General features: G+C 41.3%; 1 protein-coding gene across 5 annotated transcripts in view; it reads left to right on the forward strand.

The window, feature by feature from the left end:
• LOC122563237 (neuron navigator 1) overlaps positions 1-21209 on the forward strand; it is a 653551-nt gene that overhangs the window by 406452 nt on the left and 225890 nt on the right. Inside the window, exon 1 of one of the 5 annotated variants that reach the window (XM_087973630.1) lies at positions 1896-2022. The exons of the other annotated variants lie outside the window; for them this stretch is intronic. Coding sequence (XP_087829756.1) covers positions 1970-2022 — 53 coding nt within the window. The 5' untranslated portion in view covers positions 1896-1969. Of the gene's footprint in view, positions 1-1895; positions 2023-21209 lie in introns of those variants that run through there. 5 annotated transcript variants of the gene reach the window in all.

Genomic DNA, 21209 nt, shown 5'->3' on the forward strand with positions numbered 1-21209 from the left:
TACTATCTCGAGCTGGGATATAACGTATTGCCTATTTCATATAAGCAGCACTAAGATATTAGTTCAGTTGAGTAAAATTATTCAAACTCTCCAAGACGCTGTTTGAAAATACACTTTGAAATAATTGCATCCATTTATATATATTCATGATATTTATATACTAATACAGGCAAACTGCAGCTAATTTGTTCAAGTCATGGATTATTTTCCTGTCAGTTTTAAGGAAAGAAGTATTCATTTCAACACTTAATATTTCCTCAAGAAACAGTTTTAGTTGTCATGCACCCAACTGATAAATGGTAATCTAATATCCTTTTGTCTTGTGCCACATTAACAGCTGATGTGCAATAAAGTTTGCTCATGCAATGTTTAAAAATTGTATGTGCAGTACTTCACAACATACTTAACAGTTATAATGTTAATTGTGAATTAATATTAATTTCCTTTGACAAGTATTTGGAACTAAAATTGGAATTATTGCTTAAAATTAAACAACGTCTTGCAATTCACTTTTAAAAGACTTTAAAAACATCGCTACATCTTAGCATAATCAGAGTTAGCTATGGAATGAAAAGTTGCAATTTATTTTGGAATAAACGTAGATGGCTAGCAATAACAGCTATTCGGGGCAACATTTAATTTTAGCTCAAAATGCAAAATTTAACATTTTTCATTTAAATATTTCAGTTTTTAAAAATAACTATTTGAGAGCATCCCTTTATTCTGACTGCCGACAGGCATTCAATTTTTTTTAATCAATGCATTGCTAATTCTGATTAGGGCTTGGATGTAAGATCAAAAGATTGTCAGTTGTAATATATCGTAAAAAAGATCTTAATGAAGTGGCAATAACTATGGTAAAGGCAAAGTCCACCATTATAACTTTCCCTTTGATCATGTATGTTTAAATATGGTTCTCATCAATTGTTCACCTTTTTAGCTCTTTATCTTTCTTTCAAACATTGGGGTTTCATTCATTTTTGTCCATTTTTATTACATTCATTAATCAACTCTCCTTTCTTACTTTACTGTTTACTGCCTGCTCATATTTTCTTCCCCCTTATTTTTAATTCATTGTTGTGGATTGCTTTTTTGCTGTTAAGTTTCTCCGATGGCTTTCAGATAATGGGAGAAAACAGTGCAGAATGATTGCAGTGTTCACCTACGTGGTCAGTATGTTCTCAAAACAGTACATAAATGAGATAGACAAATGGCGAGTGTAAAAGAGTCAAATATTTAGAGAAGTTCGTTATGTTATTTGTGGCGTTGCGATCAGTTCCCTCAATGCAAAAAGCTACTTAAAAAGTCACTGCAAATAATAAAGATAATCTAAATTTCCATTTTGGAGCAGATAGTGTTTGTATTTTCCATTTCAAACCCTTTTTCTTATTCATTCACTGAAGACTTTCTCTTTTTGTCCCTTTTGGTTTTCTAATAAGTGTGCTTTGGCTCAAAAAGCAGCAACAGGTTGTGGTTAAAAAAATGAATATTGTTTCGGTTGAAGTAAAAGAATCCAGGAAAATGTGTGTATGCTGGTCAGGGGTGGGATTGTGCTCCCAGATAAACCACATTGATTCAATTAACACAGTTGTCTCAGGCAAACAGAGGGGTCACTTCATTGGTGGAAGAATTTTGTTCGAATCATTTATTCCAAATTGAAGACCTGGCTTAACTAAGCAAAAAAAACAGAACCATAAATACATTGTTCGTGGTTGAACAGCGATGCGTTTATCCACAAGGGTGGATGGAAAATTTATTGGTCAGTCTGCTGTTTTGAATTTAAGGCTGCAGCTGAAAGCTATCAAAGGGAGTGACTGGGAGCAGCTCAAGTTGCACTTCTCCATGTGGCTCATTTTCTGATTGTGAAACAGTTGAATGGATGTGATTAGGCCTAACTCTGTGCTCGTTAATGAATATCATTATGTGTTCCAAATGAAACTGAAGAAAGTATTGCGTTGTTATTGAGAGCATGATTCACAGCCCTTTAGTGAAGATGAGCCGGACAATGCATTTCAATTTCAGGTAGGATAACTTAAATTATCTGCTTGACCTTTGTTTAAAAATTCCAGGGCTTGGGACTATAGTGACTTGTCTCAGAATGCTTCTAGGGTTTCCTCATTGAAAACTGTTGAATCCATTCATCAAAACATGTTCTGTGTATTGCGCTGTACAATTCTTTGTAATTTAATATTATAACAGATGACCAAAAAATTGGCACATTTCCACAGCAGCACTGACTTGTTCTTACAAAACTTGAGAGATAAGGTTAAAATTTGTTTTGTTTGCTCTACTGAGCAGATAGTGAGAAAATCCTTTTACTCGTATTACAAGTTGATGTGTACTTTGTGGAAGGAAAATTATGGAAAGAGTTCACCAGTCTCATTATTTTTGAATTGTAAATTTGAGTTTTTCATATTTGACTCAAGCTGAGTGTTAATAATGTGATTGTTGTTCAAGCGTTTTTCACCTCCCTTATTCTGCCTTCTGCTTTCCTGAAGCAGATTGGCTCTAATGTTGAACTCGTCCTTCCTCATACAGAAGTTTTCCTGTTAGAGTAAACAAGGCTATTGTTCTGCCCTCCCCCTCTCAAGTGGGGAGGCCATTTGAACTGCACTTACTACCGTGCAAACCTTTCATCAGTAATCTCGGGGGAGAGTAATTACTGAACTGAGGATTCTCCCAGTCCTGATAAACCAATCCTCGCTGCTTCCAATCTTGAGCGTCTGCCCAAAACTGGCATGAAATAATTGACCAGTTGTGTCATCCAGAACTTTAATTTTGAGTAATGAGAGACAAGAAGTTAAAGTTTTCTTGTTTTGCACTCATCGGGACCTGGAAACAGACTTGGAGGTGGGGGCAATTCCATGCCAATGATGGCACAGGCAATCACACCATCAACCCCCCCCCCCCCCCCCCCCTCCAAGCATGCTCCATCAATTGGTGTCTCTTTTCTCAAATCTGTTTCATGGACCAAAGTCCTGAGGACTGTAAAACAAAAAGCTCCAACTTCTCTCCTCTTCTGGCAATGCTTGTAACTATTAGGACTTTAACACGTTAAGGAGAAAAGGTTGGTATTTGTTTATCAGGAAGGCCAGGAACAATAGAAATCTAGCGCATTTATCCAGCAACAGCATCTGGAACCATTTTCAGCTTGGACCTCATTCGTGTGCTGTAAGTAAGATTCAGTTGCCAGATAGGGAGCTCATTCCATTTTGTGATGACAGGGTAGAAACTGAGCCAGCTGCCATGTTGAACCTACAGGTGGAATCTGGTGGCAGGGAGAGCTGTATGTGCCACTGTCAGGGGCCCTTTCTGTCCTCTCTTAGACACTGCAGCTGCATCCAGGTAAATCTAAATAAATATTTTAGACAACTTGTTTGTGGTAATAGTTTTCTACAAGAGAATGACGTGTGTTGTACATGAAAGCAACTAACAACAAGGAAAGACTTTTATTTTTCAACAAATAGTTAGGATCTGGAATGTGCTACTGCCTGAGGATGTGGTTGTAATAGATTCAGTTAGTTTCAAACAGGAATTGAATTATTATCTGTGGAGAAAACACTTGTGCAGTGTTCCGAAGAAAAGGTGAGATTGTGGGACCGAGTTGTTCTTAAAGTACCAGCATAGATTCAATGGGTTAAAAGACCTCCTTCTCTGCTAGAAACATTTTCTGATTGTATTTATACCTGAATTTTAATCATGTTTTGTATTTAAACAACATTCTCTGTACTTCAAGCAGATATACTATCAAACATGTTGCAGACCTAATCATTATACCGGGTGGTTAAATTTCTTCTGCCTCAGTAGTTCATTAATCGGATGAGCAGTTGTAAAATGACACAGTTTTATCTTTGTGTGACTAAGATATTCATTGATGAAAGCCATGAATTTTGAATGATTGTCCCAACGTTTATAATTTGAATATATGAAGTTTAAAAGTTGCGGTTTTGCAGAAACATTTCTGATTCACTGAGTGGCCTAAAGATCCTCTGAATGATTTTTATGAATGGCTTTTGCTCAGTGTTTTTATTTCCACAAACCCTAGTTGCATGTGTTTCAATCAATGAGTGCATCGCCGTTTTTTTTTATAATATATTTTATTAAGAAAAAATAGGTTTTTAAATATTACAACAAATACAAAACAATGCAATTCAAAATAGTACAAAAATAGCACAAAACTAAACCCAAATAATAAAAAAAATTCCCCAACCCACCTTCCTATACGAATGTATAAACATATATAGAGAAGTATAAAATTGAAAAAAAACTAAACTAGCTATTTAACTAACTAACTAAATAAATACCTAACAACAAACAAATAAATAGTAATAACTCAGCCCAGCCAAACAAAACACTCATACATTCACAGTTCCTCCTCCCTGGATATTGGACTCATGAAACACAATCGTTACGGCTATATAAAAGCCCTTGTTAGTGTGGAAGATAAATCTGTGTCCAGGTATTTCAAAAAGGGTTGCCATGTCTTATAAAAATTCTCAGTTTTGTGGTGTACCATATTTGTGAGAAAGTCCAGGGGAATATGCTCCATAATAATCTTCCGCCAACCCGACAGGCCTGGGGGGGTTTTCTGATATCCAACCCAGCAAGATATTCTTCCTTGCACAGAATGTAAGAATATTGAAAAGTTTTGCCTTATGCGAGTCTGCAGGAAATACAATGGGTAGGCCCAAAAGGAGCGAAATAGGGTCCTTCTCCACCCCTACACCTAAAATCCTCTCTATTGCACCCACCACAGCGCTCCAATATGTTTGAAGCCTGTCACAAGACCAAAGACAATGGGTAAGAGTACCCGTACAGACCTTGCACTTGGGACATGCTGAAGTTACCCCTGGTTTAAATTTTGACAAACGATCTGGGGCTAAGTGAACCCTGTGGAGAATCTTCAACTGTAAAGCATGGGTCCTATTGCAAATTGATATCTTCCTTGCATTCTCCCAAATATCCTCCCATGCCTCTGAAGAAACTTCAACATCCAGCTCTCTTTCCTACATCTTGCAGAGTCGATCAGACTCATCTGAGGTGGCACCCCCCAATTGGTGATATAGAGTACTGACAGAGAGTGTACTCTTAGCCCTTAGTACCCCCCTTTCTATGTCAGATTTGTAGGGATCAGTCAAAAGTGTGGTCCTTTTTTGAATAAAATCCCTAACTTGAAAAAAATGAAAGAGGTCTCTATTAGGTAACTCGTACTTCCGTACTAACTGATCGAAGGACATCATTACATCTCCCTCAAATAAATCACCCATGCAAGATATACCCCCAGCTGCCCAACGTTTAAATCCTGAATCTATCATACCTGGTTGAAAACTCGGCATACCCACTAAAGGTGTAAACAAAGATGTTTTGCCAATATTACCTTCCTTCTGCCAAATTGCCCTCCATGCTTTAACAGTATTGATGACTATTGGGTTATGGCAATATTCTCTAACTGTCCTCACCTTGTCCAAAAACAGCAAACTGGTAAGGGGGCACCTTGCCTGGGAGACTTCAATATCTAGCCATATTGAAAGAGGGTCCCCACAAATCCAATCACTTATGTAGGTCAAAAGTGAGCTTAATTGGTAATTTTTAATGTCCGGAAGGTCTACTCGCCCCAATCTGTGAGGCAACTGAAATTTGGCTAATTTAATGAGGGGCCGTTTATGGTGCCAGATAAAGGAGCTCAACAAACTGTTCAGTCTCCTGAGTGTTTGTTTATTGAAAATCAGGGGGAGCATCCGTATAGGGTATAGCAAACGAGGGAGAATATTCATCTTAATAAGCGCTATCCGACCCAACCATGAGACTGGAAGTGCCTCCCATCTTTGGAGATCTTGTTTAATTTTTTCAAATAATTGAGTAAAATTGGCTTTGAACAGTCAATCCAGAACTGGAGTAATGAATATGCCCAAATACACAAAACCCCGCTGTGACCACCTAAATGGGAATCTATAGTCGCTCTCAAGAGCCAACTCGTTCATAAGACCACCCATAGGCATAGCCTCTGATTTAGCAAAATTAATCTTATACCCTGAAAAAGTGCCAAACGCGTGAATGCATTGTCTTAGGCAAGGCACTGAAACTGCTGGATTTGTCAAGAAAATTAGAACATCATCTGCATACAGCGAGATCTTATGCAATTTTGACCCCACTTCTGGAGCTGATATATTGAGATCCCCACGAATTGGCCTCTGCCAACAGTTCAATCACCAACATACAAAGTAATGGTGAAAGGGGACAGCCCTGCCACTCAACTCGGTCAAATGCCTTTTCTGCATCTAAATAAATCACCAATCCCTGTATTGACCACTGTTGCCATACTTGAATTATGTGAAGCAGCCTCCTAACGATATTGGAGGATCTGCGACCCTTTATAAAGCCTGTCTGATCCTCTTTAATAATAGAAGGTAACACAGTCTCCAGCCATAACGCAAGAGCCTTAGAAAGGATCTTAAAGTCCACATTTAAGAGCGAGATAGGCCTGTATGAAGCACAGTCTTCCAGATCCTTCCCTTTTTTAAGGATAAGTGAAATATTGGCCCCTCTCAGAGATGGTGGGAGACAAACATGACTGTATGAATCATTAAACATATTCAGCATCGGGCCTGACTGTATACTTATAAATTCCATATTGAATTCACTGGGAAGTCCATCAGGACTGGGCGCCTTTCCACTCTGAAGCTGCCTCACAGCTTTCTGCACTTCTTGCTCTGATAATGGGGCATTGAGAAAGGACTGTTGTCCGGGAGTCACACCCGGGAGCTTCAGATCTCTAAAAAAGGATTCCATTTTGGCCTGCCCCTCCTCACAATTCTCAGACTGATATAATTTAGAGTAGAATCTCTGGAATGCCACATTAATCTTTTTAGAATCACATGTTAGGTTCCCAGACCCTTCCCTATTCGCTGTAATGGTTTGTGGGGCACTTCTCTTTCTGGCAAGGTATGCTAAGTATTTGCCTGGCTTGACACCATGTTCGTATAACCTTTGCTTTGCAAAAGCCAGCTCCTTCTTTGCCATCTGCGTGAGCACGGAATTTAGTGCAGACCGCAGTGCCGTAATCCTCTGTAGTTTGACCAACGAGGGTCTGTCAAAATAGGCCTTCTCGGCTGCCTTCAACCATGCTTCAAGGAAACGTTGCTGCTCACCCTTCTGCCGCTTCCTACTTGTGGAATATGAAATAACTAACCCTCTGGCATAAGCTTTGGCAGTTTCCCAGAGAACAGATGAGCTATCGACCAAGCCTACGTTGATGTCTAGGAATGCCCGAAATTCCCTAGAGAAATACTCCACAAACTTGCGGTCCATGAGAATAAAGGAGTCCATTCGCCAGTACCTTGAATCCACTGTAACATCCTTAATTTTAACCATGAGGTACACTGGAGCATGATCAGAGATGGCAATATTACCAATCGTACAGGATGGCACCAGATCCAGGGTTACCGCAGGGGTCAGGAAAAATCAATCCTCATGTGACATCTGTGCAGATTGGAGAAAAATGTGAAATCCCTACCTGTAGGGTGGAGACACCTCCAGACGTCTACCAATCCTAATTCCCCACACAAACCCAATAACTGTTTAGTTTGTGCAGAGGGTATCGAGAGACCTTTAGGCAACCAGTCTGCTGTGGTGTCCGTGAGGCAGTTAAAATCTCCCCCTATAATGATGTGCCGAGACTTGAGACTTATCAGCTTAGAAAAAGCATCTACCAAGAATTTAAGAGGATGAGCTGGGGGACAATAAACATTTAAAATGCCATATTCTTCCCCATTTATTAAGGCTTTAAGAATTACAAACCTTCCGTATGTGTCTTTAACACATTCCAACAATTTAAGTGAGAGATTTTTCCTAACCAATATAGCCACTCCCCTACTTCTGGTATTAAATGATGAAAAATAAACTCGGTCAAAGCCATTCTGCTGTAATTTCAGATGCTCCTTGTCATCCAAATGTGTCTCCTGTAACAAAGCAATATCCACCTTCTCCTTTCTAAGACTCATGAGTACCTTCTTCCTCTTAAATTGGTGGGTGACTTCCCTTGATATTCCAGGTACACCATTTAATCAAATCATTAGCCATAATCTTCTGCAATTACATTTAAATTCCAGACAGGAGGAACCCGAACCACAAATTGCTGAACCTTAGTGTCGCATGATCCACCAAATATAAAAACTACATAAACTAAAACCACTACATTTTACAAACATACAAAATTATTAAAAATAAAAAAACAACAAAAAGCAGAAAACAAACCAACATATAAAGCACCAATAGCGCTGAGTAAGGGAATTCACCCCCTGCCCGGAGGGGGCAACTACTGTCCCAAACTGCCCATAAATAGGCATCTAACCATCTCAACCACCTTCACTTCTCCCAGTTAGAGCCACATTGCAAGCACAAGCTAAAAAGAATAAACACCCCATAGAATATCAATATGAATAAAAAAACATTCTTTTATAAATAAAAGGGGAATAAATACCCCACCCATCCTTTGGTATGTCCTAACTTAGAAGTTTAAAATGTACATCTTAACCACTGCCAGACATAGTTTGAACCAAATTATTATCAATAGAGGTTAAAAAAAGGGGGAAAAACAAAGCTCCAACCGGATTTCCTCCATTTCTTTGACAGAATGATAAACGCATACCCAACCAACGATATTTATACATACTACAGTTGTTTAACTTAGGTTAGTTTGTCCACAAAGTCTCTTGCCTTCTCCGATGTGTCAAAGAGATGCATGGATCCATTTAAGGTGATCTGAAGCACTGCCGGATATCTCCAGGAGTACTGAATCCCAAGCTCCTTTAATCTTCTCTTGACACCATCATATGATTTTCGTTTCTGGATCACCGCCGCTGAAAAGTCCTGAAAAAACATGATCTTAGACCCCTCGTAAATTAGGGCCTTTGGATCCTTCCCCTGGAATCTGGAAGCCTCCATGACTCTCTTTTTATCCCGGTAATGATGGAACCGCACCAGGAAAGGACGAGGGCGTTGACTCAGACCCGACCTCCGTGTTGCGACCCGGTGAGCCCTCTCTATCTTCAATTCTCTCGTGCCAGTCTCCAAGTCAAGGAATTTCGGAAGCCAATCTTCAACAAATTCCGCAGGCCACTCACCCTCCTTACCCTCAGGCAGACCGATGATCCGAATGTTTTTTCTCCTGCCCCTGTTTTCAAGATCATCCACTTGATCATCCCTGCGTCTTCAGGGCTTGGATCTCTTCCTTGAATGAACTGGCATCAGCTTCCACCACTGTGACCCTGTGCTCCACCTCATCTGTCCTCTTCTCCAGGTCTCCCACTGCTGCTTATGCTTCTGCAGCATGAGAGAGCTTATCTTCAATCTGTTTCCCCACATCTCACGAGATTTCGAGAGCTGGTTCACCAGGTCCTGGAGAGTAATCTGCTCTGAGGCTGCTGCAGGCTGAGCTGCAGGCCTGGCCTCAGATGCTCCTCCTCCCTTTTTAGGCATTTCTGGACAGCTGAAAATATAGGTAAGTCAATTTTTGAATGTTTCTTGGGGCTCCACAATCTTTCCAACACCCCAAAAAATCCTGATGACCTGGGTTGGGTGGGTTAAAGGACTGTCCTGATCCTGCTGCAATGCGAAGCTCTGCAGTGTGATCTTCTCAGATCACCACCATCTTAGATCCCCTCGCATCACCGTTCTTAAACCACATATTGAGCTTCCAATGAATAGGCAAGGTTTAGAAGAGTACGGGACTACTTTAGGAAACTTGGTTGGCATGGGGGGAGTTGGATTGAAGGGTCTGTTTCGATGCTGTATGACTCCATAACACATCCTAGTCTCTGTCCCTCTCCCATTTGGTCATGGTTCTCTGAGCAATGATTATCATAATGCCACCGAGCTGTTTGAAGAGATTTGTATTGATTAGTGAGATAATCAGCTTTGTGAAGTTCAGTGATGGTCAGAAGATTGATCAAAACAGTTGTTCTGCTCCGGGGCCTAGCCAAACTGGCCATAAACAGGTCCAGGCAGCGGGCCGTGTAGGGGGTCGTTAGGGCCGATTGCCTGGTCCTCTTCGGCGGTTATGTTAGAGCCTGGGGGTCCCTGGAGAAGGAGCACGCGGTGTCCACCAACAGTTGTTCAGGGAGAGATGGGCGCCATTCGGAGTGGAGTGTATCATTTCCCCATCAAATTCTATTTTGATTTAACCCCTGCCCTCCCCTTCACTGTTTGATCATGCAGCATTGCCCTTTGATGTGAAGGGCACTGTTTGTCACTGGCCACTTAGATATTTCCTGTCTTCCTGGTAGTGGAAACTGAATAAAGATTTGTGTACCTTGTGTCTTTCACTGTGTCTCACACCTGCACACACACAACATGGGTGCTGGGGGAAAAAAATAAGCACTACTGCAGTTAGGCGGTAGTGTGGGGGTTGAAACTTTATTGCTGGAACAGCACAGCAGGTCAGGCAGCATCCAGGGAACAGGAGATTCGACGTTTCGGGCACAGGCCCTTCTTCAGGATTCCTGAAGAAGGGCCTGTGCCCGAAACGTCGAATCTCCTGTTCCCTGGATGCTGCCTGACCTGCTGTGCTGTTCCAGCAATAAAGTTTCAACTTTGATCTCCAGCATCTGCAGACTCACTTTCTCCTCGGTAGTGTGGGGGTAACAATAAAAAAAAACAGAAGGGTAAAAAAAAGCATGGTTATTTTATGGACATTGTAATCTTTATGTTTGTCTTTTCTTAGAGTCATGGTGTCATAGAGATGTACAGCACTGAAACAGACCCATGCCGACCAGATATCCCAACCCAATCTAGTCCCACCTGCCAGCACCCAGCCCATATCCTTCCAAACCCTTCCTATTCATATACCCATCCAGATGCCTTTTCAATGTTGCAATTGTACTAACCTCCACCACTTCCTCTGGCAGCCATTCCATACACGTACCATTTCTGCATGAAAAAGTTGCCCCTTAGGTTTCTTTTATATCTTTCCCCTCTCACCCTAAACCTATGCCCTCTAGTTCTGGACTCCCCCACCCCAGAGAAAAGCCTTTGTATATTGATCCTATCCATGCCCCTCATGATTTTGTAAACCTTTATAAGGTCATCCCTCTGCCTCCGACGCTCCAGGAAAAACAGCCCCAGCCTGTTCAGCCTCTCCCTATAGTTCAAATCCTCCAACCCTGGCAACATCCTTGTAAATCTTTTCTGAACCCTTTCAAGTTTCACAACATCTTTCCGATAGGAAGGAGACCAGAATTGCATGCAATATTCCAACAGTGGCCTAACCAATGTTCTGTACAGCCGCAACATGGCCTCCCAACTCCTGCATCTCAATACTTTGACCAATAAAGCATACCAAATGCCTTCTTCATGATCTTATCTACCTTTGACTCCACTTTCAAGGAACTATGAACCTGCACTCCAAGGTCTCTTTGTTCAGCAACATTCCATAGGTCTTTACCACAAAGTGTATAAATCCTGCTTAGATTTGCTTTCCCAAAATGCAGCGCCTCGCATTTATCTGAATTAAACTCAATCCACCACTTCTTGGCCCATCTGGTCCAGATTCTGTTGTAATCTGAGGTAACTCTCTTCGCTGTCCACTACACCTCCAATTTTGGTGTCATCTGCAAACTTACTAACTATACCTCTTATGCTCACATCCAAATCACTTACATAAATAACGAAAAGAAGTGGACCCAGCACCGATCCTTATGGCACTCCACTGGTCACAGGCCTCCAGTCTGAAAAACAACCTTCCACCACCACCCTCTGTCTTCTACCTTTGAGCGGGTTCTGTAACCAAATGGCTAGTTCTCTCTGCATTCCATGAGATCTAACCTTGCTAACCAGTCTCCATGGGGAACCTTGTCGAACGCCGTACTGAAGTCCATATAGATCACATTTACCACTCTGCCCTAAGAGGCCTAGAAATTTCAGTAAGTGGCCTAGAAATCACTTCCCTAGCCTCCCACAGAGTTCTAGGGTATACCTGATCACGTCCTGGGGATTTTTCCATCTTTATGCATTTCAAGACATCCAGCACTTCCTCCTGTGTAATATGGACATTTTTCAATATGTCACCATCTATTTCACTACATTCTATATCTTTCATGTCCTTTTCCACAGTAAATACTGATGCAAAATACTTGTGTAGTATCTCCCCCATTTTCTGTGGCTCCACACAAAGGCTGCCTTCTTGATCTTTACCTCCTCTGCGCATGAATTACAAGAGTCTAAAAGCATAAAAGGCTGTTGCTGAATAAATGAGTGGATTTCTATTGCTCCTGGCCTTCCTGGTACCTTTTCTCCTTCACCTGTTAAAGTCCTAATAGTTGTAAGTATTTTCATGATTCCTGTTACGTGTTGCCTGTGAAATAGAACTTTGTTTTGGATCATTTAAACTCAGCGGTATGAAGTCTGCACAGTAGTTATGATGGATTATTTGACCTAGTTATTTCAATCTGATTTACAGTCGTACTTTCTGATTTATATTCTTCAAGGGCAGTATATATTTTTGGCCAAGAACAAGATCTAATTCTTTGGAAGTAAAATAAATGTATATTTGTACAACTTCCTTCTGATTCACTCGAAGTTAGTATAATATAAATGTTACTTTGTTGGAATTGGTGGACATGAAGCTATTACATGACTTTAATTGAAAACATTAACCATTTCAAGAAGGACTGAAGTACAAAGTTGAAACATAACCGTTCTTCACAGCACAACCATTAATAATGGACATGGCAGAGGAGCTCTGAGCTCGCAAAAATGATTTCTTGAGATGGAGTAGTGATCTGACTTAATTCTTTAATCAAGATCCAAGTCCTTTAAGCTGACAATAGGGGAGATGTTTTCAGGTGATTGGTATCTTGTGCTGGTGTTTTGATGCTGGTATTGAAAGTTGAAATAACTTGTTGCAAGTTATATTTAAATCAAATGTGATGCCCTTATTGGCATTCATTTAAAAATATTTTAGTTTTATAATACAAGAACCAGATTTGTTTTAATTTAAGTAGTTTGTATATTGTGCAGTTTTAGTCATAACAGTGTAATTGCTTAAGATTTTTCCTTTCCATCCCACATATTTAACTCAATTTGAATTATTGTAACATTGTCCATGTGATGTTCTCTCGATCTTCCTGTTCAATTCACTATGTTCCGATCACGATGATAGATGAGCAATAAGTAGTATCGCTCTAGCTCTGGGCCCAGGAGTATAGATTTAGAGTGACATCGCTTGAATTTGTTTTCCTTCCTGTTTCCCTATGGAGGGAAGTACCTCACTTTCACTTCTAGTTTAGGTGGCTAAAAGCAGAAATTCAGGAGAGTAGGACTGGATTGTTTTATTGGCTTTCACAAAAGAGATGAAAGTAACTATTCTTACACAAACAGCATATAAAAACCATTTTGCATACAACAGAAAATACATCTGCAACAGAATTCCTTCCACTACACAAAAAAAATCACCTGGGTAAAGATATTGTTTGAATTATCACCATGTAATTGATTACAAACTGTGCAAGGAAATGGAGGAGAATTCTGCTTAATCAAAGGATGATGCACCTACGAGCAGAGTTGGTTTTGAAGTAATTATAAACAGTAAACCTACCAGATCATTATATTTGTCTTTGGGGGTGTTTGCTGCCCCTTTTAAGAAGATGGGTCAGGTGGCCTGGGATGGAAGCTTTAGGTTATTCTCAGTCTTACTGTGTCGCTGTAAAGAAGTGGAATAGTTTGTTCCTGGTTCTAGTGCTAAAGGCTGACCGCACAATCAATTTACAAATTGCCCTAAAACATCATAACTGGTGATGAGGCTGAGTCACGGCCCACAGAGTGTGTGCTACCATCATTTTCAGAAAGAAGGGAGGAGATCAGATGTCAACCGGACCTTTGGAAATGGGCACACAGTTGAGGAGAGCACTTGATAGACTTGCTACAAGACAGAGCAAAACGTCGAGGGAAGTGGTCGCAAGGGGACTGAGGTTGCAAGCAACAGCTAAGATAGTGAGTACTCACCCAGGGGCTTACTAATACCATTGTGGAGAGTATCACTAAGAGGATTTGGGTGGCAAGTGGTTACCGCCTACCTAGATCCGAGTGGCAGGAAATGTTCCAGCCGGCAGGAAGACAAATGGTGACATAATTTGGAGCAATGGGACTGTTTGACAAAGATGCAGAAAGTTGGATTCTGTAACCTGGACATTTTTATACGTTACATGAAGTGGCTGAAGACTTAATGGTACCAGTTTACTTAAACACCGGTTGGAGCAAAACCTTCCAGATTCTGAGGAGTCTGGTGCAATCAGAGAACCCAGTGGCGAACTATGTGAAGTATTGTAAAGTCATTTTGCACCAAAGCCACAGACTAAGGACAAACAGGTCTGCAGGAGACAGGTGGACCGGCTGGTTGCTGCACCTCACCAACGGAGGGATGTTCCTCAACATTCAGAGTTTGAACAACAATAGCCACCAGAGGGACTCCTCTACCAAGTGGCAGGAGTTTTTGGAAGTCCAGGAGACTACACCAAAAAAGGCTGCTGAGACTAGGAGATAATCTTCTAGAAACTGCTGTTCCCCCTGAGATCCTAATCATGTTGATGCAGACTTCTTACATGGGAGGTCGAATGGGGGGAGTGGTTATTTACCCATGTTTTCCATGTTTTTGTAAATATTGCTGACTATGTACACATGTTGGCTACAGTACCTGTATAATATTTACAATTATTGTTTATATAGAACATAGAAAAGTACAGCACAGAACAGGTCTTTTGGCCCACTATGTTGTGCCAAGGTTTAATCCTAATGTAAAATGTAATAACTTAACCTACGCACACCTCAACTCACTGCTATCCATGTATATGTCCAGCAGTCGCTTAAATGTCCCTAATGACTCTGCTTCCACCACCACAGCTGGCAACGCATTCCCTGCATTCACAACTCTCTGCATAAAGAACCTACCTCTGACATCTCCTTTATACCTTCCTCCAAATATGTTCAAACTATGACTCCTCATACCAGTCAATCCTGCCCTGGGGAAAGGTCTCTGGCTATTGACTCTATCTATTCCACTCATTATCATGTATACCTCGATCAGGTCTCCTCTCTTCCTTCTTCTCTCCAGAGAGAAAAGTCCGAGCTTATTCAACCTTTCTTCATAAGGCAAGCCCTCCAGTCCAGGCAGCATCCTGGTAAACCCTCTTTGCACCCTCTCAAGTCTCTGTATCTTTCCTATAGTGGGGCGACCAGAACTGGACACAATATTCCAAGTGTGGTCTCCCCAGAGACTTGTAGAGCTGTAGCAAAACCTCGCAGCTCTTAAACTTGATCCCCTTGTTAATGAAAGCCAAAACACCATATGTTTTCTTAACAACCCTATCCACTTGGGTGGAAACTTTGAGGGATCTATGTACTTGCACACCCAGATCCCTCTGTTCCTCTACTCTGCCAAGAATCCTGTCTTTAATCTGATATTCAGCATTTGAGTTTGACCTTCCAAAATGCATCACTTCGCATTTATCCAGGTTGAACTCCATCTGCCATTTCTCAGCCCAGTTCTGCATCCTGTCTATGTCGTGCTGCAGCCTGCAGTAGTCCTCGATATTATCGACGACACCTCCAACCTTTGTGTCATCTGCAAATTTACTAACCCATCTCTTAACCTCCTCGTCCAAGTCATTTATAAAAACTACAACGAGCAGAGGCCCAAGGACAGAGCCCTGCAGGATCCCACTCAACACTGACCTCCAGGCAGAATACTTTCCATCTACAACCACTCTCTGCTTTCTGTCAGCCAGCCAATTCTGAATCCAGATAGCTAAATCTCCCTGTATCCCATACTTCCTGACTTTATGAATGAGCCTACCATGGGGAACCCTATCAAATGCCTTGCTGAAGTCCATATACACTACATCCACTGCTCAACTGTCGTCGACCTGTTTTGTCATCTCAAAGAACTTAGTAATATTTGTGAGGCATGACCTACCACTCACAAAACCATGCTGACTGCCTTTAATCACCCTATGCTTTGCCAAATAGTCATAAGTCCTATCCCTCAAGAGTTCTTTCCAAACCTTTGCTGAACACAGATGTAAGACTGACTGGTCTGTAATGGCCAGGGATTTCCCTTTTACCCTTCTTGAAAACAGGAACAACATTTGCCTCCTTTCAATTCTCCCATACAACTCCTGTGGAGAGTGAGGAGGCATATATCCTCGCCAGTGGCTTAGTAACCTCCTTCCTCACTTTCCGGAGCTACCTAGGATAAATCTAGTCTGGCCCTGGGGACTTATCAAACATAATGCTTTCCAAAATTTCCAGCACATCAACTTCATCAATCTTGATCTGGTCAAGACTGTATCCCAGCTCCTCAAAGTTTTCATTCACAAAAGGTCCCTTTCTTTGGTGAAAACCAAAGCAAAAAACTCATTTACTTTAGATTACGATTACTTTAGATTACTTTACAGTGTGGAAACAGGCCCTTCGGCCCAACAAGTCCACACCGACCCGCCGAAGCGCAACCCACCCATACCCCTACATTTACCCCTTACCTAACACTACGGGCAATTTAGCATGGCCAATTCACCTGACCTGCACATCTTTGGACTGTGGGAGGAAACCGGAGCACCCGGAGGAAACCCACGCAGACACGGGGAGAACGTGCAAACTCCACACAGTCAGTCGCCTGAGACGGGAATTGAACCCGGGTCTCTGGCGCTGCGAGGCAGCAGTGCTAACCACTGTGCCACCGTGCCGCGGAGTAGATAGGGCTTCCCCTATCTACTCCGACTCCAGGCACAAGTTCCCTCTGCAATCCCTGATTGGCCCTACCTTCTCCCTGATCAAAATTCCTTTGTGTTCTCCCTAATCCTTCTTGCCAAGCCTTTTTGTGCCCCATCCTGGCTCTCCCGAGTCCATTTCTGAGCTCCTTTCTAGTAAGCCTGTAATCCTCTAAAGCTTGCTAGATCCTTGCTACCTCCACCTTACGGTAAGCTGCCTTCTTCCTTTTGACGAGAAGCTCCTCTGTTCGCATCGTCCAAGGCTCCCTAATCTTACCCCTTCTTGCCTGTCTCAGAGGAACAAATTTGTGCATCACTTGCAACAACTGCTCCTTAAATAGTCTCCACATGTTTGCTGTGTCCTTTCTGTGGCACAATTGTACTTCCCAACTCCTGTCTGACAGCGTCATAATTTCCTTTTCCCCAATTAAATATCTTCGCTAGGTAAATGCTCCTCTCCCTCTCCAAGGCTATTGTAAATGTGAGGCAGTTGTGATCACTGTTACCAAAGTGTTCTCCCACTGCGAGATCTGACACCTGTCCTGGTTCATTGCCAAGCACCAAATTCAAGATGGCCTCTCCCCTTGTCGGCCTGTCTACCTACTGAGTCAGGAAACCCTCCTGAACACACCTGACAATATATCTTCATTAATGGGAGTTTTTGAAATAAAGAGGTAGAGGTGTAATGTATGTCCTTGGGGATGCTTGGTGTCCCTCAAGAGGGTCGGTCAGGTGACCCACAGCGGGAGCATTGAGTTGATCTCGGTCTGACTGTGTAGCTGTAAATGCATTGAATAAATTGTTTCGGGTTCAAGTGCTACTGGTCTATCTTGTGGTCTATTTATAACTTCTGTAAATTGATCCAAAACATAATAATCATAGATAAATAAGGATCCACAAAAATCTTTACTTCAATTCCCCAAATAACTGTTGTGCATATTGTATAAACCATTAACATTTTTTTCCCTTATTTGGATTATGAGGTTTGTGAAGGATATATTTGCTGGACAGATACTGTTGCTTATCAAAAGGAATAATTGTGATGTCAAATACAAGCAAACCACATCTGATATTAGCATAAAAGAAATTGCAGAAAGTTTTCATAATTTCTTTGTAGAAATGGACCCACAAGTTGCTGCAGTAGTTCATCCAATTGCCATTGTTCTGCATCTTTCAGTTCTTAAATACTTTGCGTAGCAAATTGCTGGAAGTGCAAACTGGTTATGTCACACGTGAAACCAATTCTGAATGAACAGAGTAAGCAGTGTTGTCTCTCCTGAACTAATCAGGTTGAAAGATTGTGAGGTTACCAGTGTTAGGACTGATGTGGAAGCATAAATTGAGTTTTGTGAACTCGGTGCTAAATTGGGTATGGAAAGAAATGTATACAAGGTGTTAGAGACCAAAATAATCGGAATACTATTTTTAATGTTTAATGCCTTATATTTTTAAAATATCTAACAACCATTAAAACATGAAGGAGTAACAGTCCCTAAATGTAATGCTATTTCAAAATAAAACTTTTACTCCACAGATTATCTGGTAGTAAGTAACTTGGACAGATTATGCAAAAGCTTCACCAAAGAGGGAGTTTGCATGGACCATTTTAAAGGAACAAAGGGAAGTAGAGGGGCACGTGGGTTCAGTGAAGGAATTCCTATGAAAACATCCAAGGCAGATGAAGGCACAGGGATCAACAGTGGAATGATTAATGTTGAGGTTGTGTAAGTAACTAGAATTAGAATAGTGCAGTTGTCTTGGAGGATCCTGAGATTGAAGGAGATGGCCGCAATTATAGAGCAACAAGGCCTTGGAAGGAATAAAAGGAAGAGTAAGGATTATAAAGTTGAGATATGGCTCAGCTGTGGTCTAATGATGACCATGAATCCATTGACTGTTGGGGGAAAAACTCATGTGGTTCACTAGTATTCTTTAGGGATGGAAACTGTCTTACCTGGTCTGGCCTACATGTGACTCCAGGCCCACAGCAATGAGGCTGATTCTTAACTGCAATAAATGCTGGCCTAGCCAATGAAGCCCTCATCCCATGAATGAATTTTTAAAAGTGGGAGGCAGTATATAGTCAGTGAGCATTGGGTAAATGAACTTATAGTTCATGTTTATGGCAGGTATAAAATGGGATGTTAGCCAGGAAGCATCAGAATAGTCCAGTCCAGGGAGAAGCAATAAAGACTTGGATAATACCTCAGCACTGGATGGCTCCATTGATCAAATAGAAATGTTTGGACGCTCATCTCTGGGCCAGCTAATACAGCAGGTTATGAACAGTCACTATACCACAGAGAGAATTGGAGTTGGCAACCAGGAAATTATTTTCAAGGCAGGGACTGAAAACAATTGCAACAGTTTCTGAATAGCCGGTTGAAGGAAATTTCTGCTGTTCGGTACTGGGTGTAGAACAAACTGTGAGAAATACAACACTGTTATTGATAAAGGAAAACTAGATGTTGTCAGTTCACAGGTGTAATTTCAAGTTATCTTTTAGACATTGGTGTTGATGTTGAAGTTATCTTTTTGATAGTGATGTTACTGAGGAATAGCAAATAGATGAGAACTAAGACGTCACTAAGAACAGATCATTGAAGGCTCCAAAGGGAGCACAAGCAGTTGTGCCTGGACATCCACCAGCAGGTGGTGACTGTGAAGCAGAGCAGCTGAAGGTTGAACAGACTCTATTTGCAAAAGATTTGCCTTGGGGGAAGGAGGCCACATGTGAAGAAGGAGCAAACAAGCATCAATTGTTTCATCAACCCAATGTAAACTATGGGCTTTATTCAATGTAAATACTTCCTTCTTTAGCCTTAATTCTTCTTCATGTTTGGAATGGCCAGATGCTAACGGTAAAGAATCCCTGATTCACAACCTCGGCCTTCTGTATATTTAAATCTCATCTTCATGTAAGGCTGAAGAAGTAGAAAGGAGCAGGGTGTGTGCAGTTGCATCCAGTCAGACAGTGGAGGAGAGAGGTATTCAAGCTGCACAATGCAGTGAAGTGTGTCAGTACTGTGGAGAAGTAAATAAGGATGAGGAGAGATAGTTTACCAAAGTCACAGCCATCTATTAGTTCATGGATATCATGGAACGACTGAAACTTAATACCTGTTATGGTATAGACCGCTCTGGGGGTCCATGCATGTTCTCCAGGTGATAAAGCATTTTGTTACTAAAGGAATAGTGTATAAAACTAGGGAAGTGTTGCTGAAACTGTACATGGCATTACTGAGACTGCGCCTGGAGTATTGTGTGCAAGTTTTGGGCCCCTTACTTAAGGAGGGATGTAGTTGAGTTGGAGGCACTTCAGAGAAGGTTGAGTAGATTGATTACAGAGAGGAGTCTAAAGATCTGCAGATTAGATACATTGGTTATGCTAAATTGCCCACAGTGTCCAGGGATGTGCCAATTAGGTGGGTTACTGTGGGAAATGCAGGGTTATGAGGATTGGGTGAGGGATAAGTCTGGGTGGGATGCTGTTCAGAGGGTTGGCATGGATTCGATGTGCCGAATGGCCTGCTTCCACACTGTTGAGATTCTATGACGCCATGAAGAGAGGTTTGTTTTAAGAAGAGACATTGAGCAGTTCAGGCGTAAACACTCTGCAATTCCGAAGAATGAGACAAAATCTCATTGAGGCATAGTATATTGGCAAAGTGGAATGACAAAGTAGATGTAGGGCAATCTAGAACAAGAGGTGACAGTTTTAGGATAGGGAGTGGCAGATTTATAACCAAGATGAGGAGAATACTTCTCTCAAAGGATTATGAATTTGTGGAATTCACTTCACCAGACTGCAGTGGATGCTGGGACATTGAGTAAATTTAAGGAGGAGAAAGACATAACTTTTGTTAGTAATGGGTTGAAGGGTTATAGAGTATCACGTTGAGGTTGAAATGAGATCACTTATGATCGTACTGAATTTTAAAGGAAGCTTGAGGGGCTGATTTGCTACTCCTGCTGCTTGTTCTTGTGTTATTTCAATACAAGTAGTAAGCCAGAGAGCAAAATGCAAATTCATCAACCTCCTGCTAAACAGGCAACTGGGTGACTAACTCATGGATATTTGCATTTACTACGCATTTGACCCACCTCAGGTTGCTTTGTCATTTGGCAAAAATAACAGTGCAATGAGACTCATGTTTTAATTTGATAGAAAACTCTGGGCCATCATTTCAACAATTAGTGTGTTTTGTACTGTGATTTGATGTACAGTATCAATTGTTTCCACTGATGATCTCACGCTACAGGAATGAAACTACCTTTCTTGTGTTATTCCTCTGAATGTATTAAACATTGTTTTAAACCAACAGATTTTTCAAGAGGTTAAAATATATTACCTTTAATTCAAATTGGTGTTGATCATTTGGGTTAAATTGTAATTGCCGGCTGCCCCACTTTAAGGCATGGATAGCATTTTACAAACTGAAGATAAATCAA

The sequence above is a fragment of the Chiloscyllium plagiosum genome, unplaced genomic scaffold, assembly GCF_037043375.1.
Source record: "Chiloscyllium plagiosum isolate Xiang-an unplaced genomic scaffold, Cpla_swu_hap1 HiC_scaffold_26, whole genome shotgun sequence".
In the NCBI taxonomy this organism is placed as follows: domain Eukaryota; kingdom Metazoa; phylum Chordata; class Chondrichthyes; order Orectolobiformes; family Hemiscylliidae; genus Chiloscyllium; species Chiloscyllium plagiosum.